Source organism: Aythya marila (genome assembly GCF_965140915.1).
Source record: "Aythya marila genome assembly, chromosome: 5".
NCBI lineage: Eukaryota > Metazoa > Chordata > Aves > Anseriformes > Anatidae > Aythya > Aythya marila.
Genome location: NC_139046.1, coordinates 31,795,475 through 31,817,067, shown reverse-complemented (window position 1 = coordinate 31,817,067; position 21,593 = coordinate 31,795,475). Strand labels below are relative to the sequence as shown.

Sequence of the window (21,593 nt, the reverse complement as noted above, 5' to 3'; positions counted from 1 at the left end):
TCGTCAAAGGCACGGGGAGGAACATTTGTGCAAGAGAGGGTACTTCTTTCACTTGCTCTTCTACATAACAACTAGCAGCATATTCAAGAGCCCGAACTTGTAACACTTCAGTAAAACAAAGCCTTTCCTGACCACACAAACACAGCACACTTGGTCTGGAAAAAAACAAAGCTGGAAGATCGGCAGCAAAAGCCTCAGGGCTCACACAGACACCAAGTGACCACCCAGATATCACTGCAGCCTCTCCTACAGCTCACGCTGTTGTCACGTTTCCGTGATGAAAGCCATTGCTATTTTTAGTAAAGGCCAAATAAACAATGCTAGCTCAGTTTGTCCACAACCTGAGCATCTCACCCTCAATGCAGCAAATCATGTTAAAATATGTCACCTTCAGACTAGCACTTCGCTTTACATTCAGCACTGACAATTTTTTTTTCATTCCTCTATGTCCAGGCTAACGTTGCCAGAAATCAGACCCCTGCCCCACAGTTTTGCCCTTCTCCTCTACCACGAACCTGATTCACTTTTCTCTGCCTGCAACCCCCTTTGTAATTTCTCTTTATCCCACTGTTCCTCACTCCCTACTGAGATATTACTCATCTCTATCACAATCACTTGTGATGAGCATCTCCAGGATTTCTTAACAAGCTTGAAAAGAGCACAGCATAAACTTCTGAGAAGTACCACTTTGGCCTACGAAGCCTACAAGGTTTGCAAGAAAATCCTTCTTTCCACAGCACCTACAAAAAGACACTAACGTGAGACAGGTGTAAGACCTATATTATTTCTTTTTTTCCTTGTGTACCTTATCTAAGGCTATCTGTCCTTCTAATGCATGACCTGGCCAAAATTTATCTGTGTTTAAACCAGAGTTTTATAAGCTTTTTGTTGCTTTGAGGGCTACACACTACCAGTTTAAACTGAACACTGAGCCCAAAATACAAGCGTCAGGACTAGCAAGGTTTCCAGCAGAAAGGGGTCTGAGTGTAAGCAATGACAAACCCGCTCAGTATGCACTGTTGGACAGGTTGGTTTGGAGTTGGCACGGGAAACATTCACAGTGATGTCTGGTCTGAGCAGTCAGCATTGCACTGCTGCATCTCTTCTTTACAACTCGGCGATGTGCCGTCCTCCTGCTCGACTCCCCCCCTTTTTAAGTGGACTCAATACGTCACTGCTGCAATAAATATCAAATATTTGAATAAACAAGCCACAGTTGCTGTAAGCAATTAGGAAAAAATAGTAACAACATTGTTTTTGTTAATTATGGAACAAAACAAGGCTGGATACACTAGGTACGCGTTCTGTCTCTGCGACAAGATGCATTTTGTAGCTTTAGGCAAGGCTGCAGTTCCCCCATGCTTCAGCTTCCTCCCCTCCAAAAAAAGCAAAGGGAGCAGCACTACGCTTTTCTATTTTAGGCCACCTCTAGCCAATTTGATGATACATTTCGGTCATGGAAATGTCTCCTAGGAGGCAACTCTGCACCCACGGCAGAGGGCACAGAAACGTTCTGGTTGCTTTGTTTTTAAGGCTAGGATATGAGCGACATGCGCCTTTACATTCGGTGCTTTATTTGGTGAAAAAGCTCCCTGAAGCCAATATATGCAGAGATCTGAACCAGCTGGTCAGTTACACCAGAAATTAGAGCAGCACATCAGAGGCTCAGGCTCTACCAGGAGCTCCACACCGAGCTTTAGAAGTGACTATAGCACTTAGCATCGCCGGGCAGGAACGTGGCTGTCCCTACCCTGCCAGTCCAGTTTAATCCCAGCCTGACCACAAGTCAACACCACAGCTACAATTTCGAATCGGAAGAGGCATCCCCTCGTGGTCATGAGTAAGCCATGCATATTTGCATCAGGAAAAAGAAAAAAAAGAAAAAAAAAAAAAAAGCCAACACACACAACCATTCATTGACTTCTTATGGAGAAGCCTAAAAGTTTGGGTAAGAGTTAAAGGCATACTTGAACAAAATAAACACAGCCCCATGGAAAAGGTGGCCACTCAAACTCCAGTCAACACCTGCCAAGCATTCCTCCAGAAAATAAGCCACGTATTATGCAGGTCTTCAAAGGAAGAGCATCCATTTAAATGCAGACAAAATCCTCCAAGAAGACAGACTGTAAAGAAAGGTCTGCTCGGGGCTTGGTAGACAATGAGCATGAATTTGTGACAAGTTCTGTGAATTTGGCTAGCTCTCTTACATCTTCAATTTACAGGTATTCGCTTGTCAAAAAAATATCTTTCACCTTGAGATCCAAATCCACCCCTTTCAAAACCTGACAAAAGCCAAGAGGCTAAGCTGCTGCCTTGCTTTCATTCAGGACCTGAGCCATTTCCCCTCAGGATCCCCATTCATACCTTTCCCCAAACACTGAAGAGCTTGCAAATGTCTGGTGACTAAGTAGATAAGCTGCAATTTAGGACTGGAGGTGGGGAGGCATGGGACCTCGGGCTATCTATTTTTTCCCCTGTTTACGAGAACTCGAACTTTTCGGTTCTGCAAGGAGATGGGGAAAGCAAGGAGCAGAAGCAACATTACCACCTTGTGGCAGCAAGGCAATATGGAAATGAAATGAGCTCAGAGGGAAACGGACTGGGTGTTTCTTTTCGTACCTGGTGTGCATATGGAGAGCTATGTGCTGCCAGAAAGGCCGTCAGGACTGAAGAAAGCCATGGTATGAGCTCAAGTCCCACACAGCCTCCAGGCCCTCACGCACCTGGCAGGAGCACGGCATAGAGGCCTGGGGCTGTCTAGCAGGTGAAGCCACAGGGAGAGCACTCACACCTTACTAAGGGCAACACCACAGCCAAACTCTCGCCACATACAGTGCTGGTGGCTGGACTGCTCTCATAATCCTACATACAACCTCCCCATCTCAGCTGAGTGCCACCATCTTGGCTCAGGGGAGAAGCCTCCCAAACAACAGGCAGGAGTTCATACCAACACCAACTCCCCCACCTCACACACGCTCCTACGCCTGCACATGGCAAAACCTAGGATGGTTCAAAAGACTTCTCAGGTTTTCAGGCAGCTTCATTAGCCTGAAAACTAAACTGGTGAGCAAGGCGATGTATTCTTAAAGCAGGCCCACGAGTTGCTCATACCTCAGCCTGCACAACGTGACCTCAGGAACCAGCACAATGCAGTGGTTAGAGGAGCCTGGCGTAATTGTCAGACAAGGCTTCTCAACGCAAGAATAAGGACAACAAAACACCTTTCCTCATGAAACACAGGCTTCTGTCAAACCTGCCTGGCAGTAAGACAGGGCTCACCTTTCATTTACAGTAATCCATTTAAATCTCCAGTCAAAACAAACAGGTAAACAACATTGAGATTTCCCCCTTAGCACAATATGAGCAGCTACAGCTTGAACACGTAGAGGACAAGTTTCACCTTGTACGTTTCTTTTCCCTGTTTCACGGGATGAGGTTTGAGTTACATGAACAGGGACACAGGTGGCACTACGTGCTCCTTGCATCCCTGCTTGAAAGATTATGGCTTGGTGTGTCATGCCAGAATACAAAAACAACAGTAGATTTAAAACCAGAGGATTTTATTTATTTATTTAGTGTAACAACTCACTAGTTCCTTAGAGATCACTGGTATCGTAATGAAATGGCTGGAGAGGTGGCATTTGAAGATGTGGATCAGGTTTATCAGACAGCATGGCACCGTACCTCTCTCATTAGCTGAGGAGCTGAAATAGGCGTCAGGAAGGACTGCCACTAGGCTTTTATATTTTATACATCATTTTCTTAAGAAGGTGACACCAGCTACTCGCAAGCAAGCAGCTGACTAGGATTCTCTCTCATCCCCTGTTCAACTTTTCATTATAAACCTGAATTGGCCGATGCAGCAACAATGGCTTAAGGTACTTACAGGATCTTTTCCCTCACTGAGATTACAGTATTAACACAATGCTTTCTCTATACATATTTTTTTAATTAAAAAGTTATAGAAAAATTAAACTAGCTAACATCTGTTGCTCAATTATCTTTGCTTCATCCAGATCTTGCCAATTGCTCCTATCACCAATTTCATGCAGCACATTTCACATGCCAACTTCAGGGATTTCTAGGGCTCTTTTCACTTTGATGTTAGAAGTGAGGCAAAAAATCAATCCACAGGGGAAAAAACCCTACATTTTAATTAATGAGATCAGCCTGGAGAACCTCAGAAAAGCTGAAGCTCAATCTCAGGAACTTCTGCTTAAGGTAGACCATGGCGTTCCCCAACTTCATACATCCCTGACACAGCTTCGAGCTCCTCACTGCCTGTGCTGCTTTCATGCCAAGCTGGGTATGACAAGACTGCTGCACCATCGAGGCTCTCAGTGACACATGCTGCCTATTAGAGGTGCCAGAGCTGTTAGTCAGGAATAGCTTCATTACATGCTTATTAGTGCCTCCATGATTAGCCCAAGATAATTAATCCAGCACCATCAGAAAGAGCAGAATTCTCTCTACCCAGATGGTGTAACTGCATCAACAGAATTCAAAGAGGAACAACCTTCATTAAACTACCTATTAACTTAATTGACCCTCTACAGCAACTTCTTCTCAGCAAGGCGCTTCTCAGCCAGGCAAGCCAGGTCAAGAAATGGATCCTGCCCATGGACTGGCAAGGGGAGTACGCACATAGTTTCCAGATGCAATTTCTGTCTTAAATTTTTCAGCTAGCCTTTGAATAAAGAGCTCGATTGCCCTACGAGGACATCTAATGGAGGAACAAAGAAAAACAGAAGATAAGATGCAAGTTTGGAGCAAATAGATGTACCCCAGTGCTAAGACCTCCCTAACCTGAGGTCCACAGGCACAAATTACATTGATTGAAAGTAGGTATCAGTCATCACTTGCTTCCTCGGGCTCACAGACTCTCCTCCCCTCCTCTCTTTCCCCATCACTTTGTGTTACAAAGCTTACACCTCAGGAACCTTAGTCACCATCTTTGCACACTTCTAGAGCTGCAAAAATTAATACACCTTTTGGATGCTGCTGTGCAGAAGTGATTCATTGCCCATTACAGCACAATCTAGGTCTGGAAGATCAGGCAGCTGGCCCTGAGTGCGCTCATTCTAGGGGGAAAAATAGGTAAGTGGCTGCTTGCTGACTTGTACTGCTCTGGGAGGGAAAATATAATATAGCCTAAGAAAGGGGGAAAAAATGACAGCTGCAGGACACAGGTATCCCACAAGCAGGGTTCCTTTTCAGGGGAAGGATTTGATAAAGCTCCCCACGGGTCCACGCAGCACGTTTAACAGGAAAGCAAATGAAGCTTTGCTTCAAGGAAATTGCCATAAGCATTTTACTACCAGAGTGCTCCCTGTTCCTTACCTCCCTACTCAACAGTCACCTTAACTTCAGCTCGAAGCAGAAGTCCGTGCCGTGCCTGTTCTCAGGGGAAGTCTGACAACAGAAGCAGCTTTCGTACTATAGGAATTCCTCTGGAATTAGGCTCACTTATTGAGCTACGTGCCCCAGATTCATTCATCCTTGCAAAAAACATCTGTTTGCACAGGCAACCAGGTAGAAAGCTGACCCTGCACAGATGCTACAACCACGGAGGAGAGAGCAGCAACCAGCACCTGCAAAGTGACCCAGAGATTTAGTTACAGGATTCCAGCATTTAGGCCACAGCCAGTTCAGCTCCTGCACTGTGGGATAGACTAAGACGAACACTTCAGAGCATTTTTAAATGCTAATTCCTACAGAACTAGCTGGAAGATTGCATCTGCAGATTCCACCATATCTTACCATCCAAATATGTACCAGTAGCCTGATCATTACAACGGTTATTTGCCCCTTTTATTTCTGACACTGCAGTGACTGGCCCAGGGAACAACCAATGTGGTGGAGGTATTATGAGCACGTACAGCTATTTCAAAAGAAATAAAGTAATGCAAGACTTACACAAGTGCAGTTTTAAAACTGTATTTGTCAGCTCCTCACCTCTCTGCTCTTTTATAAGGGTCTAGAGGATATCTGATATAAATTAGCGTCAGGTAAGTCTAGGCCCAAGAAAGAAGTAGTTACCATGTAATCAGCTTGAGAGTCTCATTAAGGCAGGCTATAAAAAAAACTGGGGCAAGGATTTAGAAGCAAATGAATCATTTCATGACTATTGCCACTTATTTGCTATGCAACTACAGCAAAAGAAAGGCAGTCACTGTTCCGGTCTGAGCGTAAGCAGCTTATCTGCAGGAAGAAGGGAAGAATTCCCTTTCCTCAGGCACTTCTGTGTACAAAGCCTCATCAGTCAGTTACATTTGCATCAAACCTGGAAACTGAGCTTTCCTAAAGCACAAGGCATCCATTTCCAAGAAACACCAGGACTGGACCTTCCCTCTGACAAGCATGCAAATCACTTGACCAAGAGGACGTCAATCTGAAAGCAGTGAGGAAACCCTATCCAAAGCATGCACATAGCTGAATCGTTGGTACAAGCCAGCCGAGAGACTTCCACACAAAGCACAGATCCTTCCCAGTGCGGGCCTGATTTGGCTTGCTCTAGTCGCCTGCAACATCTATGACATCTAAAAAGTCCTTCCAAAAAAAGAATTCCCTTGCTAAAAAGGAATACAGCAGACCCTAAAACGTTCAGTAATCAGCGGGGTCCTAAACAGCCCATCCATCCAGGAGAACGATCCTGGAGGCATCACGTGGTATTGTGCCACTTTTTAAAAGTGGCAAGATCCACTTTTAAAAGCTACCTCTTTGAACGAGAGCCACTTTTAAAACCTCTTTGTCAAGGGCAAGCAAAGCACATGGGTTTGATCAAACACTCGCAGCCAATATATATTCCCAACACTCTGACACAGAGCTTTAGCTTTTTTCACCCTACGTGGTAGCACCAAGGAAATCATTGTTAACCCTTCCAATGTAGCAACCACAACCTCAACAAGACAGAGCACTCAAGAAAGCTGTTCCCAACTCCCGCTCAATTCCCCATGCCTCACCTGGGCAGATTTTCCATGTACACCACGCACATGCTCTGGGGTACAAAGGAGAGCATAGCACATCCTGTGTTCCCACCCCCTCTGCAAGATCTGAGGAACATCAGTAGCACAGTTCACCCCAGAGCTCTGCTACTGGAGCCTGTCCTTTTGCCTGTTTGCACTATCACCCTCCTCGCCCATTAGGAGGCCTGGTCTCTGCCCTTACAACCTTCAGAACACATCTGCAGAATGACAGTGGCATCTATAAAAGGCATCAATGCAGCATCTCTACTTTCATCCACACAAGTAGCACACGAACACATGACAAGAGGTTTTTAACTCTGAAAACACTGAAAAACTCAGACCAGATGGGAAAGGTTTAAGAAAATAAACGGAGGAGGAAGGCAGAGCATGTATCTTACCTCCTGAGTGAATCCTCCTCTGAGCTTTCCTCAGGCATTTCCTGGTTTAAGGCCTCCTGTGATACATTCCCAGGTCTGCTTGAAGCCGACTGGCTGTAAACTCTTTCCCAGTGCCCCGTCTCCTGGTTAAAGACCACTCCCACGGTCCTCTCCTCCTGCGGGGTGGAAGAGCTGCCCAGCTGCAGCCTGCTAGAGGCAGGAGCTCTGCCCTCGGTTCTCTCTGCAGGCTGCACCTGGCTGGTATTTGGAGGCACACCCTCAAACGTGCTTTGGACCTGCCCTGGCGTATAGCTAGGCGTGCTTCTTTCCCAGCGCAGCGTGTCATTGTTAAAGGTCAGCAGGTTATGACAAGCGCGACAGCGGTTCAGGTGACCCCGGGACAAATTGGAATTGTTTTCACTGCTGTGCGGAGTCTGCTGATGGGAGGGACCAGGCCGATCAGGCTCAATGTTGTTGTTGAGCATTTCTTGAGCCTGTTGCGACTGGCTGGGCTCCCCACCAATCCCCTGATCTAACTCCTGCAGCCGGTCATATTCCAGGAAGAATCGCCTCAAATCACACTGGAGCTCATTACGGATGCTGGCCGGGTTGCTCGGGCCAGCGCTACTACCGCTGTCCCCCTCGGCCCCGGGGGCTAGGAAGCCTCTCCCTTCTGTCGCCGAGGTATAGACCGACGCCTGGGAACCTCCCTCCTGCTGCCTCAGCACCGACAGCAAGCTCACGGAGGAGGCACTGGTCCTAGGGGGAGGCATGGCTTCCAGCTCCGAGCGGGAGCTCATGTTCAGCACTGTCCTGGACCAGTCAGACCCACCTAAGCCCGAAGCCATCTCTCTCGCAGACTGTTGGTAGCGGGACTGGTGGCCTGCCAAAGGCCCGCTCAGGGAGCGCCGCGTGGGGCCCAGGCTAAGGTTGCGCAGGGTGTTGCCAGCAGTGCTGCTCTGAACTGTGCTGAAAGCAGAGGGCCTGTTAAGTATCCCCTGCTCCTCCTGTGCTACAGAGGCCTGCTCTGGGGGTTGGTAAGGCTCTGTCTGCACAGAGGAGAAGGACGTGCCAGTGGCACCAGAAGACGTGGAGGGTGCGTTTTCCTGGTGTGGGAAGAGAGAAGATGGAAGTCTTGCACTAGAGCATCGGCTGCAAAGGCACAACATCCCCAGGTGCTGGCAGCACTCTGCTGTGGGGTAGCTGACACGCTCCCGGAGCCTGTTATAGACAGATGCCCTTGTGTTCTCACTGGCTGGAGGTGGAGGTGGTGGTGGTGGAGGCGGTGGAGGGGATGGGGTAGCAGAGTCTTGAACACTGTTTTGCTCTCCCACCTGTATGCCGGAGGAGCGGGAGGACAACATATGCAGGAAGTTGTGGAGGAGAGGCGTGCGCCTCACGGGCTGAGAGGGGAGGATAGCGCGCTGGCGATAATGCGGCATCTCTGTACTGTCCACAGAGATCTCCACTTCCTCGTCGCTCTGCAAAGGAAAGGATCAAGGTTCAGTCACCTCACAGCAAAATCCTACGCTTCCAGATAAAATGAAGAAAGCCGCTACCACCCCAGACAGATGAAAGGATGTGATAAGCCTCTTCCTAGAGAGGGAAAAAAGGCTCCGGCCTTGAGTTGCAGGAAGCCAACTCTTTACTTCAAAGGACCTCATTTTTTGGATCCAGACCATCTCTTCCTCCAGCCCAGTGAGCTTCAACAACATGCTGCTCATACCAACAGAAGCAGTAGCATCTGAGGGTCAGCAGCTGTGGGGAGCACAGCTAATAGGTCATGGAGCTTCAAATCCAGCAGGATGTCGCAACACAACGGAAAGAGCAGGGGCATTGAGACATCTGTCCCACCACTAATGAGACAGTGAGGGCAAAACGAGCACACTTAAGAGAGTTCTTTAACAGCCCTGCATATTACATGAGAACATCTCTGTACCCAATTAAGTTGGAACAGAATTCAGCTTGGAAAGACTGCAGATTTTCAGAAAAGCATAAGGCTGCTTAGGAGGAGACCAGGGTTAATACACAAAGCACCTTGTAATTAGTCAGTCAATGCATTACCCTCACCTGCTGGTTGGAAGGGTTAACGATTGCTGTGAGCAAGTAGTGTCCCAAGGGATCAAACCGTACTAACCTAAAACAAAAGCAGAGCCAGAGTATCAATCATCAGTTCACATTCCACATTGACACAGGAAACTAGACACAGCACGAAAGAAAATCCCACATGAAAATATCTGCACTGTTACTATATTACCTACCAGCTTGGCTTCTGAAGGATGTCAAAAAAGCTTACGCATTAAGAAGAAAACATACTTATTTAGCTGAAGACTGCAGCTATTTTTCAGTCCACAGCAACTCTATACAGAAGTTAAAAGCTGGCAGTAAGCACTGCTATATCAGTAGAAGCAGCCAGGAAGTTTTAGGGAAGACGTACATATACTCTGGAATTTGGTACAAAGGGAGAGATTAACTACTCCTGAATGTTACTTCATCATCTTAAACTGCTCAAAGGATGGCATCAAGTTTCCAGTGGCAGTTTCCTCTGTAACCGCACTAAAATAGTAGTTCAGCACTCTCTTCCAGCAGCTTCTGGGTTTTCTCATCCTTATGGTTGACAAGTTTAACTACTAAGCTTACAAATGAAAATGGAGTAGATCCTGAAAGCATTTGTAGGACACAGGGCTGATTACAAATACGAACATCCAAACAGATATATTATTTCCAATTGCTTTTTTTTCCCTATTCACAGGGTTGGTTTTTTTTTCCTACCAGATGGGTCATGTAGTTGCTAACAATGCTTCTCTCCTCTGCTTCAGCACAGACAGTGCAGCATCCCAGAGGAAAAACCTGTATTCCCCAAACCTGACCATTTTTCCAGACAAGTGCCCTCTTCCTCTGGAAACAAGAACTCACCGGACCCGCTCCATTTCGCTGGCTGTTTTCACCACTGCAAAAGGCTCCCGACGACTCCAGTCCCAGAAATGTATCTCGTTGGCAGTTGCAATCAGCAAGAGCTGAGCCGTAGGATGGAAAGCAAGTGATGCAATGGCATTGTTGCTATCTGTGAACCAGCTCTCACTTCCACCCTGAGTGAGGAGTCAAGAACCACAAGCAGTTTATGATACAATTTAAGATCATTAGGTTTCCATGCACATGCCCCTTCTGAGACTTTGCCTACAGCATTGAAGTGATGCTTTCAACAACAGCTGCTCTCATATGAGACCATATCCAGAACATAGTACTACCCCCAACAATGACCGCAGGTGTACTTTTACATGTGTGTCTCAAACAGCCTGTACAAATGCTGTACAAATGCCATCAAAGCGACCAGGTAATCATCCTTATTTTGTCTGTGGGCCAATCACCAGGCTAGGTAGAACTGGCAGGGCAGCAGAATTTCTAAATTCCAAGGGAATGAAAAATGGCAAGTCTTTCACATGTGCAAGACGTGTTCAGCTTAAAGTTCTCCAGCATTATCTGTACAGCTCATATCAGGGCTAAGGAGCATGACCTACTTGGCAGACTGAATGAAGAATCTGTCATCTCCTCTCTAGACAAAGGAGGATGGCTACAGTCTGCTCTATTCTATGCAAAACTTCCAAACATCTTTCTTATCAGGCAACATTTGGCAAACAAACTCAGACAAAAAAGGTCACCACCCACCAAATGCAAAAGCGTATGTGTTTCAGAAAGACTTACATGTAAATCCCAAATTCTAACCTCCCCATCTAGGCATCCTGAAGCAATGAGGCCTGGGATGGTGGGATGGAAGGTCACACACCAGGGAGTGCGGCGATGTCCAACCAAGGAATGAACACACTTGCCCGTTTTCACCTCCGTGATGTAGATGTTGTGGTTCACGTGTGTGGAAGCCATCAGGGTTCTAGGGATGCAGAAGGCAGGACAAGAATTAGCACGAGAAGAGTACAGCAAAACAGATTGCTGTTAGCTTCATCTCAACAGGGTCTTTTGGCACCTAACCCAGCACACATAGCCCCACACTCAAATGGTAAGAGGCTACTCTACCACCAGTGGCCAGAAGGGTTCTTATGGCCAGATTTCAAGGCCCATGCAAGCAAGAGCTCATCAGATCTGCAAGCACAAACTTGACCTTGAAAGAGTCATCATGCAGCTCAGAAGAAACTCTTCCGAGTGACAGTTGGGGGCAAATAAACATTCCCAGTTCTGACACTGAGAGATCCCACCTCCAATCCTGTTTCCAATGCACGCCGCATTTTGCTCTGTTCTTTAGTCCTCGCTATCCCAGTGGGTGCGCCCCATCACTTGGGATGGGGTAGCAAAACACCCTTTACTCCCTCAAGTTTTTCATGAAATCCCATGGTGGCCACACAGACCCTTTTTCCTTAGGGCTATGCATCACTCGGGTGCCTCAGAATTAAACACCTGCTACGCCTGAAGCTGTGAGATTAGGAAGGTGTGCACATTCCATCCATGCATGCCAGGAACCAGGAGTTTCACTTGGCCGTTCAGGACTGAACAACTCGACGGGCACAAGCCTCCTTCGCTTTTTTTAAGCGTAAGGAGACTGCTGAAACAGGGAACGAACTAGGAGTTAATTACCTGTCTGGACTAAACGCCAGCAAGAAGGTGGAGCGTGGACTGTCTGGCAACTCAACTTTCTGAAAAAGCCAACAAAGCAGGAAGTGTTGCAAGTGTCACATGATCGTACTTTAACTGTAAGCCACACGGACAGTAAGGGGAACCCGCTGCAGGAACATATCTACAATCACACCGCTGCAGGAACTGAACAGAGCCAGAGAGCATATCAAGTGTAACACATCAAATGTACAATCACGAGACAATTTGATCTTCAAACCCCTGCCTCCCATCCCCCTTTCCAACACCAACCTGCGCACCTCCATGCTGTGACCTTACCTTGCCCTCCCATTTCATCCATCGCGTCTTATCCTCCACCAGCTCCTGCAGGAGCCGCTGAGCACCCAGCGCCTGGGTGCCCCGCTCCCTACCCCACAGGATGCGCACCGCGTTCTTCTCCGGTACAAACTTCATGGCTCTCAGCGGCCAACGTTACGCCAACCAGCGGGAGAAGACACCAGCAGGTTCCAGATGACAACCAGCACTGAGCTACAGACAGGCTATCCACATGTCAACTGTTTATCTTCATGGAAACCTAGACGGAGAAAGAGCGATAAGAAAGGCAGCTTCTACCTAGATGAAGGAAGAACTTTAAATCCCAATACAACAGATTTAAGAGGAGCATCTACCCTCTCCCCCACCTTTGCTGCCTTTTTCCATTATCAAGGTCCAGTTTTGACAGTTTTGCGGCCAAAGATTACTTTAAAAGGTTTTTGAAAGCACCTAGCCCTTTCCACGTACAGATATTGCAGACATACCACATCGAAAGAGAATTAAAAATTGGACTTGAAACTTTCACCCTTCCCTCCATCTCTTGCCGTATATAATAAAAGAAAAAAAAATCTACAAAGTGACACACTTTACACCTTAAAGATTTAGCTCCTATCTGGGAAGGCTGACAGATAGCTAGAGGAATAGCATTAAAAATTGACAATAACTACAGAAGTCTCTGCAAAATTGTGCAGATTTCAGTAACGGTAACCATTAGCACTGCACAAGTTAGACAACTGATGCACCTCAAGTCCTAATTATTTCCCTTTCTATCCCAACAGCTCACAGTGTATGGAAACAAGCACGTGGCAGACCAAAACCTGTCACCGAGGGCTGCAGCGGCATGTTGGCTAACTCCACCACGATGGCTCATTTTGCCTGTCTGCAAATCATCTTCCTGTCTCAGAACAACAGATCCCCTAAGTAATACACAACGGCAAAGATTGATGCTTTTAGTGTGTTTTGAGCTGCTAAGGGAAAGCATTAGTAAGACTTCTTGGTTGGTTTTTAGAAAAAAGTTATTTTTTTGACAGAACAAAATAGCAACCATGTTACATAGCTTTTAAATAGTCTCCTGCATTGGGGCTTGTTACCAAAAGCTTTCCCAAAAGAAGATTTTTTTTTTTTTTTTTTTTTAGAAAAGACAAAACAAGGAGCGCTGCTGCGATGTTATTACCTTCTGATCCCAGCAGAGCGCGCATACTGCTCTGCCAGCTCTTTTCAATGTAAAGATCTAAAGATAAATCCTCCTCGCTTCACGTCACATGAAACAAAACCACCAATACTCGATCACAAAGGAAGTGGCAACTTAAAAAAAAAACAACAAAAAAAAAAAAAAAAAAAAAAACAAGCAAAAACACACACACAGGAAAATAGGTTCACATGGACGCAAGAAGAGCTAATTGTTCAATGACGGAATTCAGAGCGGTCATTAGCAAACCTTCCTTTCCTCCCACTCTCCCTAAAAAAACCCTCCCGAGCAGATGATTCAAGGCAGCTGCTGCGTGCTGGGAGGAGCTGTCTGAAGAGATAAGCCAGGAAAATGAGTTCCAATAAAGCCGGCCGGTTTTCATTTGTAAAAGTGCAATAAAGGGTATTAAAGTGAAGTGAGGGACAAGTAAATGCATCAACCTTTGGAGAAGTGAAACCCACCACAGAAACTGAAGCTAGCTGGAACTTTCCTGATGCTTAATGTGAACAGCATGGGGATCGTCTATTCCAGGGAAGCTAAACTGCCCAATATAAAGTAAGCCTGCTTTTGAGAGTCAGCAAGTCAGCCAAGCAGTATGTAGGAATTACTCTACAAAATAAAAGCCTTACTGGGAAGCGATAGGAAAGCTGAAGTTGTCTTACCGCAAGGGAGTTCACAGGAGCAACTGCACAGATGAAAGGAGCCCAAACCCCAAATGCTAGAACGCTACAAAAAGCCTAACGAGAGTAGACGCAGCCAGAAGCACTGTTCAGCACACGAATCACTGAACGAAAATCTTCCTTTGCTGAACACTAATAAACCCTAATCTGGATTCTGCAAGCGAGGCCGGTCACCCACCTCCAGAAGCAAACGGGGTCAGAGCGGAGGAAGCGCGGCTGGGAAGGCCAGGTCAGGAACAACGCAGGCAATAAAAAGCCTGTTTTATGGGAGCAAACCATACGTCTAGCTTTGCCTAGGAAAATTAAGGAAACAGCAGCTGACTGCTCTTTATGGGTGCTTTCAAGGAGTGAGTACGATGTCAATGCAAGAATAAATGTGTAAACCAAACACAAACGGGAGACCACACTGGAAGTCCAAGACCTCAACCACCAAGCTTCAGAGCAGCCTTCCAGTAGGCGTAAAGGACAAATAACCTAAATAACTTAATAGAAGCTGGTAATTTACAAGCAGGATAACCCAATTACTCATGAGAAAGTACAAGCTCCGACAGCTTGGGAACATTTCAGTCCTATAGGGACTGAGATTACATGAAGTACAATGGCAACAAGGAAACCAAGATGTTTATCAAGCATCTTGATGTTTGTTTATGCCATGAGTAAGTTTACATACTGCAAAATAAACAGATAACACCTACAAATGCATGTAGGGAGCTCCTTGTATTCACCTTACTGTAAAGATTAAGTCACCTTCACAGCATAAAAGCGAGTACCTCCCTTAAAACAACTTAGCTAAACCTTCGCAGACGCGTACTAATTTTTTGAACTAATTCGGATATAACAAACACTTCATACGTGAGCCTCCTGAGCGCGTCCAAACTTGCAATTTCTCCCTCAGGGACTGTCCCTCATTTTCCAGCTGCTTTGAACTGACTCACCTCTTTAAATCACTTGAAAAGAAAACAAAATAAAGCCCCAGACTTAAAGCCTTTGCTACCTGCTCAACATCTTTAAAAGCTGGGATCTTGTCAGGAATAGCTGAGTGCATCCTTCCTGAGCAGAGCTGGCACTCTGGAGTCAGCGTCAGTCCCTCTGGGGACCAGGCTTTATTCGTGCTTCAGAAGTTTAATCCCTTACCTGAATTAGCCTGAATACAGTAACTGCTCTCCACTGCTTGGCGACACGCTCTGCAACACTTTGGATTGGCAAGGAAAAAGAAAAACCGAGCCTTTGAATGGAGAAAGAGATGCAGCACAGATACGGGCGTTATCTCTGCTACCATTAGCAGGAAGACTTTAACTTTATTACTGTATCATCTGCTCAGGGTTTTGTTGTTGTTTTCGTTTGTTTGTTTTGCTTTGTTGGTTTTGGTTTGTTCGCTTGTGTTTGTTTTTTCCCCCAAGAGACAGACCCAGTTCCTTCTCTAATCTAATAGAGGAACCCATCAAATCCAAACATTTTGCCCAGGTGTAAGGAAAAAAATGACAGTGTCACTAAACACCAAGATAAAACAAAACACTGAAGCACCAACCACATTTACAGCTAGCTGAACAGCTGGCATCCAACTAACAAAGTTTAAAAGGAGCTCAGTGGGCTTGAAAAATACTACTGAGGCCTCAGCATCATGAAAACGTGCAGCTCCTTGGACCAAACCTGCCTGGGCCAGCGGTGGATTGATTCAGCAGCAGCACTGCTTCTGTTACAAAAGCTGAGCCATCACAGCTGATGAGCAGCCCACCACTAGCAGCAGGAGCTGCTTTGGGACCGGTATTTTTCTGTTGTCTTGTGTTTTTAAAGCAGAATGACCAGAAGCGGAGTCCGACAGCTAGACGATTAGGTGATGCCCTGGATGTAGGCCAGGGCTCCAGAGAAATTCCCAAAGTGGAAACTCAGAAATTTTTCTGTAATTGGCGGCTTTGTTTCCTTAACAGTTTTCTCCCTTCAGGGCATTTCAGGACAGCACACTGGGCTGTTTATAATTTTGGAAAGAGCACAGCCCAACCCCAAGCCTTTTTACTTGCTCTGCGCCAGCTGTCCTTGAAGAAGCCTCAAGAACTCCCGGCCTTGGATCAGCGTGAGCTCAGTTGTGAACGGCACTTCTGCGGATACTGAACCTCCCCAAAACCAAAGTGAAGCAGCAAACCAACTGCTAACACCTCATAGTGGTACAGGACCACAAGAAAACACTGACAAGAAGGCGTGGAGAGAAGAGGAATAAACCCAAACACATTCAAGTGGCCTTACAGAAAGGATGCTGAGGTATTTTGTGTGTTATGCAGTGGGTCAGTCTTCCACTAAGAAGCTTCAGCATTTTACAGAGATCCTGCTCCCATTTCTTAAGCACATACAGCTTTGGCGTTAATAATTTTGTGGAGAATCTGGGACCACAGCTGGCTTTGGGGAAAAAGTTATTTCACGTGGCCTTCAGCTCTTGACTACAGATCTCCTACCACTCCTAAGGACCTCCTGGTTGTGTGCTGAGCACGCCCCTGGGAGCCTTTCCTGATGCGTGCGTACAGGAGCAGCAGTATCTGCTCCACCAGTGGTTATATGAAAAAAGCTGCAATCAGTAAACACTACTTGTAACAGGAGTTCTGTCCAAGAGACACAAATGTCCAAATAATTTCAGACAGCTTTGCTACCTAAAGAGCTCTCAAGTGATTGTGGAAAACAGAAACAACATTAAGGGAAAGATAAAAACTGTCTCTGGCTCTGCAAGCTGGGATCCATGGAGAGAATCCCCCAGAAAAGCCCAGAGGGGAGGAAGGGAGCACGTGCTGTTAGTTTCTGCCTCCGAGTCCCTTTGGCAAGTTTTAAGGCTTCCAGAAGGCGCTGACTATAAAACCAATGGGATCCCCACAAGTCATGGGCCAGTGCCAGCAGTACGTAGTGTACTAATGTAAATACAACCAAAAACACTACGCAGTGGCTTTGATTGTATTTAATAAATATTAGTAATAACTCAACAATTCCACTATCGCACACGCAGGTGACTTCTACCAGTAACCATCTGCAGACCGTGCACAGAACAGTTTTTATGGTGGTAAAAGCCTCGTTCTCCAAGACCCAGAGACAGGACATCTCCAAATCAGAACTAGAAGCTTAAAGCATCGCTCAAAACATGTGTGAGCAGTGACACAGCTCCTGTGACTTTCTAGTTCAGTGCCCTGTTTCTGCTCCGAGTTTCCCCTTCTGCAATATGGGGACAGCGATGCCAACATCTTCCTAAACTGCACAAAACAAGATGTATAAAAAGCCCCAGAAATGCTGCCCTGGGTAGAAGAGGACCTCAAACCTACCAGCAGTTTTATTAAAATCGTTGACTGAATTCATACCGAGTGCCTTGCCATTCCCTCTAAACCTTTTCATGTCTCCACTTGAAAGACTGAGCAAAACAAAAAAAATAAGTTGATGTAAAACCAAAACAAAAAAGCTGATTTGCCCTCTCCATGCTGTATCAGCTCCGCTAAACAAACAGGACGAGTCAGAGAGTCCTAGTTTGGTAAGTAATCGAACTATGTAGCACTGGAATTTGAACAATGCAAAAACAACAACAAAAATCAGTAAAAAAGGGTGACATGACTCATATCCAGAGCAGTTCCACTGATCTAAACTTAGTACCTCCTGCTCTTCCAAAACTTGTCTTGTGCTCCACAAAAAGCAGCCAAGCCACATGAATTTCTGAGAAAGTACCTGATCAGCTGCATTTTTACATTTTCCTAATACCACAATTCATCCTCCCTTAACTCCAAGCGATAACTTCCAAGTTATCCTGCAGCGATATTTAAATGGACATGCGTTGGAAATAAAGTGAAAGAATGAAAGAAGCAAAACTGAAGTGTGTTACATTGCTTTCTGTTTCTTCTTCTGTGTCCCTGATTATCCTAAAAAAAACAAACAAAATAAAACCATGGGAACTTTAAATTAAGACTGGAAATTAACACTGGAAATATGCAGGCTCCTGACATCAGGCTACCAAAGAGCATAAAGCCAGACCTAAACCACCCGCCCCAAACTGCAACAAGAAAAGAACCTGAAGAGGATAGGCAGTGAGTCTGTGATGGAGCTGGGTAACAGGGCCCAGAATTGCCACCACGAAGGCACTTTCATTGTGTGACTCTTTTTACTCTTCAAAGCTTTAAAGATATTCAGCAAGCTGAAGTTTTCCCTCGATTAAAGGGAGAGAGATTTAGAAAGTAACTCCAAAGCACATCTTCTGCAGATGCACTGGATGCATGGCTCCAAGTTGTATCTGCAGCTCGACGCATTTCCATATAAATCACAACAGGATTATGAAAGAAAAATAACTAGCATTAGTGCTTCTTGATTAAAGAATCCATTGCTGTGCTTTAAATTGCAACCACAAACAGCTCAGGAAATTTAATTAGATTACAAAGATGTCAAGAGCACGCTGTCGTTTCAAGATATGAACTGACAACAAGGTGGAGCTGACTGCCATCAGAACCTCAATGTGCCTTCCCAGTCTGGATGAAGCGAGCTGGAATACCTGCGAGAGCAGTACTTTTAATTGCTCCTTATGTACAGCAAAAATACCGGGAAGTGGGAGAGAAAGCTGCGGATCCCAGCTTCTAAAGGTCAGCAAACCGGTGGCGCGGATGAGCAGGGAAGTCATAAAAAGGTAAGCGATAAGCTGTGTCTGGCGTCTGGCAGCTTCATTTGCCAGCGATAACACCAAGCGTTTCCCTGTCTGTTATCGCTATTTCCACGTAAGCTTCAAGAATTCTTGAAGAGATGCTAGCTCCGATCCACAAGCCGGGAAGAGAATAAATATAATCTCACAAAGCTGCAAGGTCTGTCACAGAGCAGACCTGAGATCCAGGAGATTAAAGAGTTTGTGTCCCAACTCCGCACTCAGCCCGTGGTATCTTTGGCAAAGTCCCGCACGCAGTAGGAAAGGAGGGGCAGAGCAAAGAGAAAAATAGAGCAAAAAAAGGAAGCAGCTTAACCCCTTCAGAGAACCACTCTCATTTTGATAGAAGAGGAAAGAAGTTCTCAATTAATGTAAATATTGAGGTTTTGAAAAGTCCCATGAAGGTTCCTCAAGCTCAAGAGCCGCAGCCAAGTGCTACCTACTGGCATCACGCATGCAAGAGCGACTTGGGAGCACCGGCATCAGAGCACAGTGGTTTGGGTTGGCATGGAAGGGTTTTGGGAATGGCATGGGTATCCAACCATAGGGTGCAGAGAAAGGATTTTATTTATACAAAGCTGCGCTGCCAATTCCTGACACCCTTTCCCCTTCTCAGCCTCAGATGAAGCATATGAAAACCTTAAGGAGGAAGGAACAAAAAAGTATCAGAAATGGGGCTCGGACACTGCTGTGAACCATTCTGCGCTGCTCCAGGTGGCGAGTTAGTGCCACACACTGCAACAGGGCAGCAGGACGGCCTTGCTCTGCCAGGACAGCCCCGCAGACCTCACCGAGAGCATCACAAGCGGAGCTGTGCCACAGCACAGAGCAGGATGACTCCCTCCCCGCTCAGACCTGGCACCTCACCACCCGGAACCGAGAGAACAAACAGCTACTGGACAGCAGTCACTGTCAAAGTCCTTCACAACCCACGTTAAATCCACCAGGGGCTTTTGTCTCTTGGTTTAAGCAACTCCATCAGTAGGTCTTTCATTGAGCAACTGCCATACAATTTCCAACCTTCCATGAAAACATTTCTAACACAAATCCCCTTCCATGGCACATCACCCCGCTACTCACTTCCAAAAAGCACTGTTCTTTTGTGCTCACGTCACTAACAATTCGCTTCTGTCACTCTCCTTCCCAGATTCGTGCAGGACTCTCACCAGAAGAGCTCACAAGGTAACTATTAACATGTACTCTGCCCCTTATCAGGTCTCCAACAATACAAACTCAATGGGGGGGAAGAAGAAAGAAAAGAAACCTTAACGCTATTCACCTAAACAATGTTAATGAGCGTTAACTATACTACCAGCATCAACAGTGACTTTGTAGGTGTCCTGAGTTCAGTCAGCTTGCTAGCCACCGCACAAAAGATACTGAAGTTATTGTCTCTCGGTTTCGTTAAACAAAATTATGGTGCAGGAAGGCAGGAAATATTCAAATCCCTAACTGGTGACAGGGGGATCCTGGCAGGCAGCGTTACTGCTCGCCTTCCTTACGGACGCTCACTGCAGCTGCACAAAAGTTGAAAGTGCTGCGTGGAAAACGGAAAAGTAGAAAACAACCAAACAAGAATCCAGGGGGTCAGCTATGACTCAGAAAAGGGCAAAAGAAAGAAAATTAAGGAGAAGCTGACAGCAAAGTAAACACTCCGCGTGCACTCCCCGGTAGCTAAGTCAGAGCAGGCGAGCCCAGCAATCTGGATCCAGACGTGTTCTTCATTCCAAGCACTAGAAAAAAAACACAGAATGGCTCACGGCCTGCTGCCCTCGTTAACATCCCCACCGCAACGCCATGGAAGAGTACCAGATACTCGCCTGCTATCTTCAATACACAGATGGGCCATTTCTGAAGAAAACAGCGATCTACAGCAACCCCAACTGAATTGGTTAACTGCAGAATTAGCAAGCAAGCCCTACCGAAGAGCTCTGAACACCAGAAGCTGAACCACAGCAGCAGTCCAGAAGACAAACAAGGATGTTGAAGTTATGGAACTAGACCTGGAACTCGCTGCTGCGTTCCTCACCAGGCATTGGAGCGTGCCCGGATTTATCCTCATCCCTCCTTCTGAAAACGCACCCAGCCCCAGAACCAGGCAGCGCTGCACCGGCCGGGCACCAGCAGGTCAGCGCCAGGCTCCATCTCCCCATCCCCACCGGCCACCCCAGAGAGGATGGGAGGGGCGGGGGCCGGGGAGCCGAGCTGACATTTGCGAAGGGCACCCGGCTGGGGGGAGCGGCAAACAAAGACGGGCCGAGAAACACGGCTGGGCTGCCTGCAGAGCCCAAACGCCTGGCTTGGGGGAGAAACCGGGCGGCACGGGGCGCCGCTCCCCAGCGCCTCCGCAGCCCCAGGGCCCCACACCCAGCCCCTCGCCCTTACCGCAGGGCAGCGGGGGCTCGCAGCGCAGCGCAGCACGGGGGGAGCCTCCGGGGCGCCGAGGGCCCGGCGCGGCCTCCGCCGCCACCTTCCGGGGCCCGCCCGGGGAAGCGGCGCCGAGGCGGGGGCGGGCCGAGGAGCGCGGCCGGGGCCTACCTGCGGCGGGGGCCGCGGCCTGAGGGGAGCCGGGGCCGGGGCGGGGGCCGGGGCCGGGGCCGGGCCGGTCGGAGCGGCCCCACCGCTCGCTCGCCGCCGCCGCCGCCGCTCCGAGCTCCGGCCAGGCCGGGCAGCCGAGCGCCGAGCCGCGCCCGGGGAGCGGCGCCGAGGAGCGGCGGCCAGGCCCGAGCAGCCGAAGGCGGAGCGGCGGCGGCAGCCCGCACCTGCCGAGCGCCGAGCGCCTGCCAGCGCCGCCGCCGCCACCCCCCCCCTGCAGCCGGCCCGGCAGCCAGGCACGGCCAG

The 21,593-nt window shown here is 47.4% G+C and overlaps 1 protein-coding gene across 4 annotated transcripts in view; it reads right to left on the bottom strand.

Moving 5' to 3' along the window:
• AMBRA1 (autophagy and beclin 1 regulator 1) overlaps window positions 1-21,494 on the bottom strand; it is a 128,198-nt gene extending 106,704 nt beyond the window's left edge. For 2 of the 4 annotated variants that reach the window (XM_082761665.1, XM_082761667.1), the window contains exons 1-7: window positions 21,138-21,494; window positions 12,242-12,497; window positions 11,927-11,985; window positions 11,045-11,228; window positions 10,259-10,431; window positions 9,413-9,479; window positions 7,364-8,823 (exon numbers count right to left, since the gene is read on the bottom strand). In XM_082761665.1, the coding sequence (XP_082617791.1) occupies window positions 7,364-8,823; window positions 9,413-9,479; window positions 10,259-10,431; window positions 11,045-11,228; window positions 11,927-11,985; window positions 12,242-12,376 (2,078 nt within the window). In that variant the 5' untranslated portion in view covers window positions 12,377-12,497; window positions 21,138-21,494. The remainder of the gene's footprint in view (window positions 1-7,363; window positions 8,824-9,412; window positions 9,480-10,258; window positions 10,432-11,044; window positions 11,229-11,926; window positions 11,986-12,241; window positions 12,498-21,137) is intronic. The other 2 variants (XM_082761668.1, XM_082761666.1) reach the window with 2 other exon arrangements.
• Window positions 21,495-21,593: the final 99 nt, after the last annotated feature.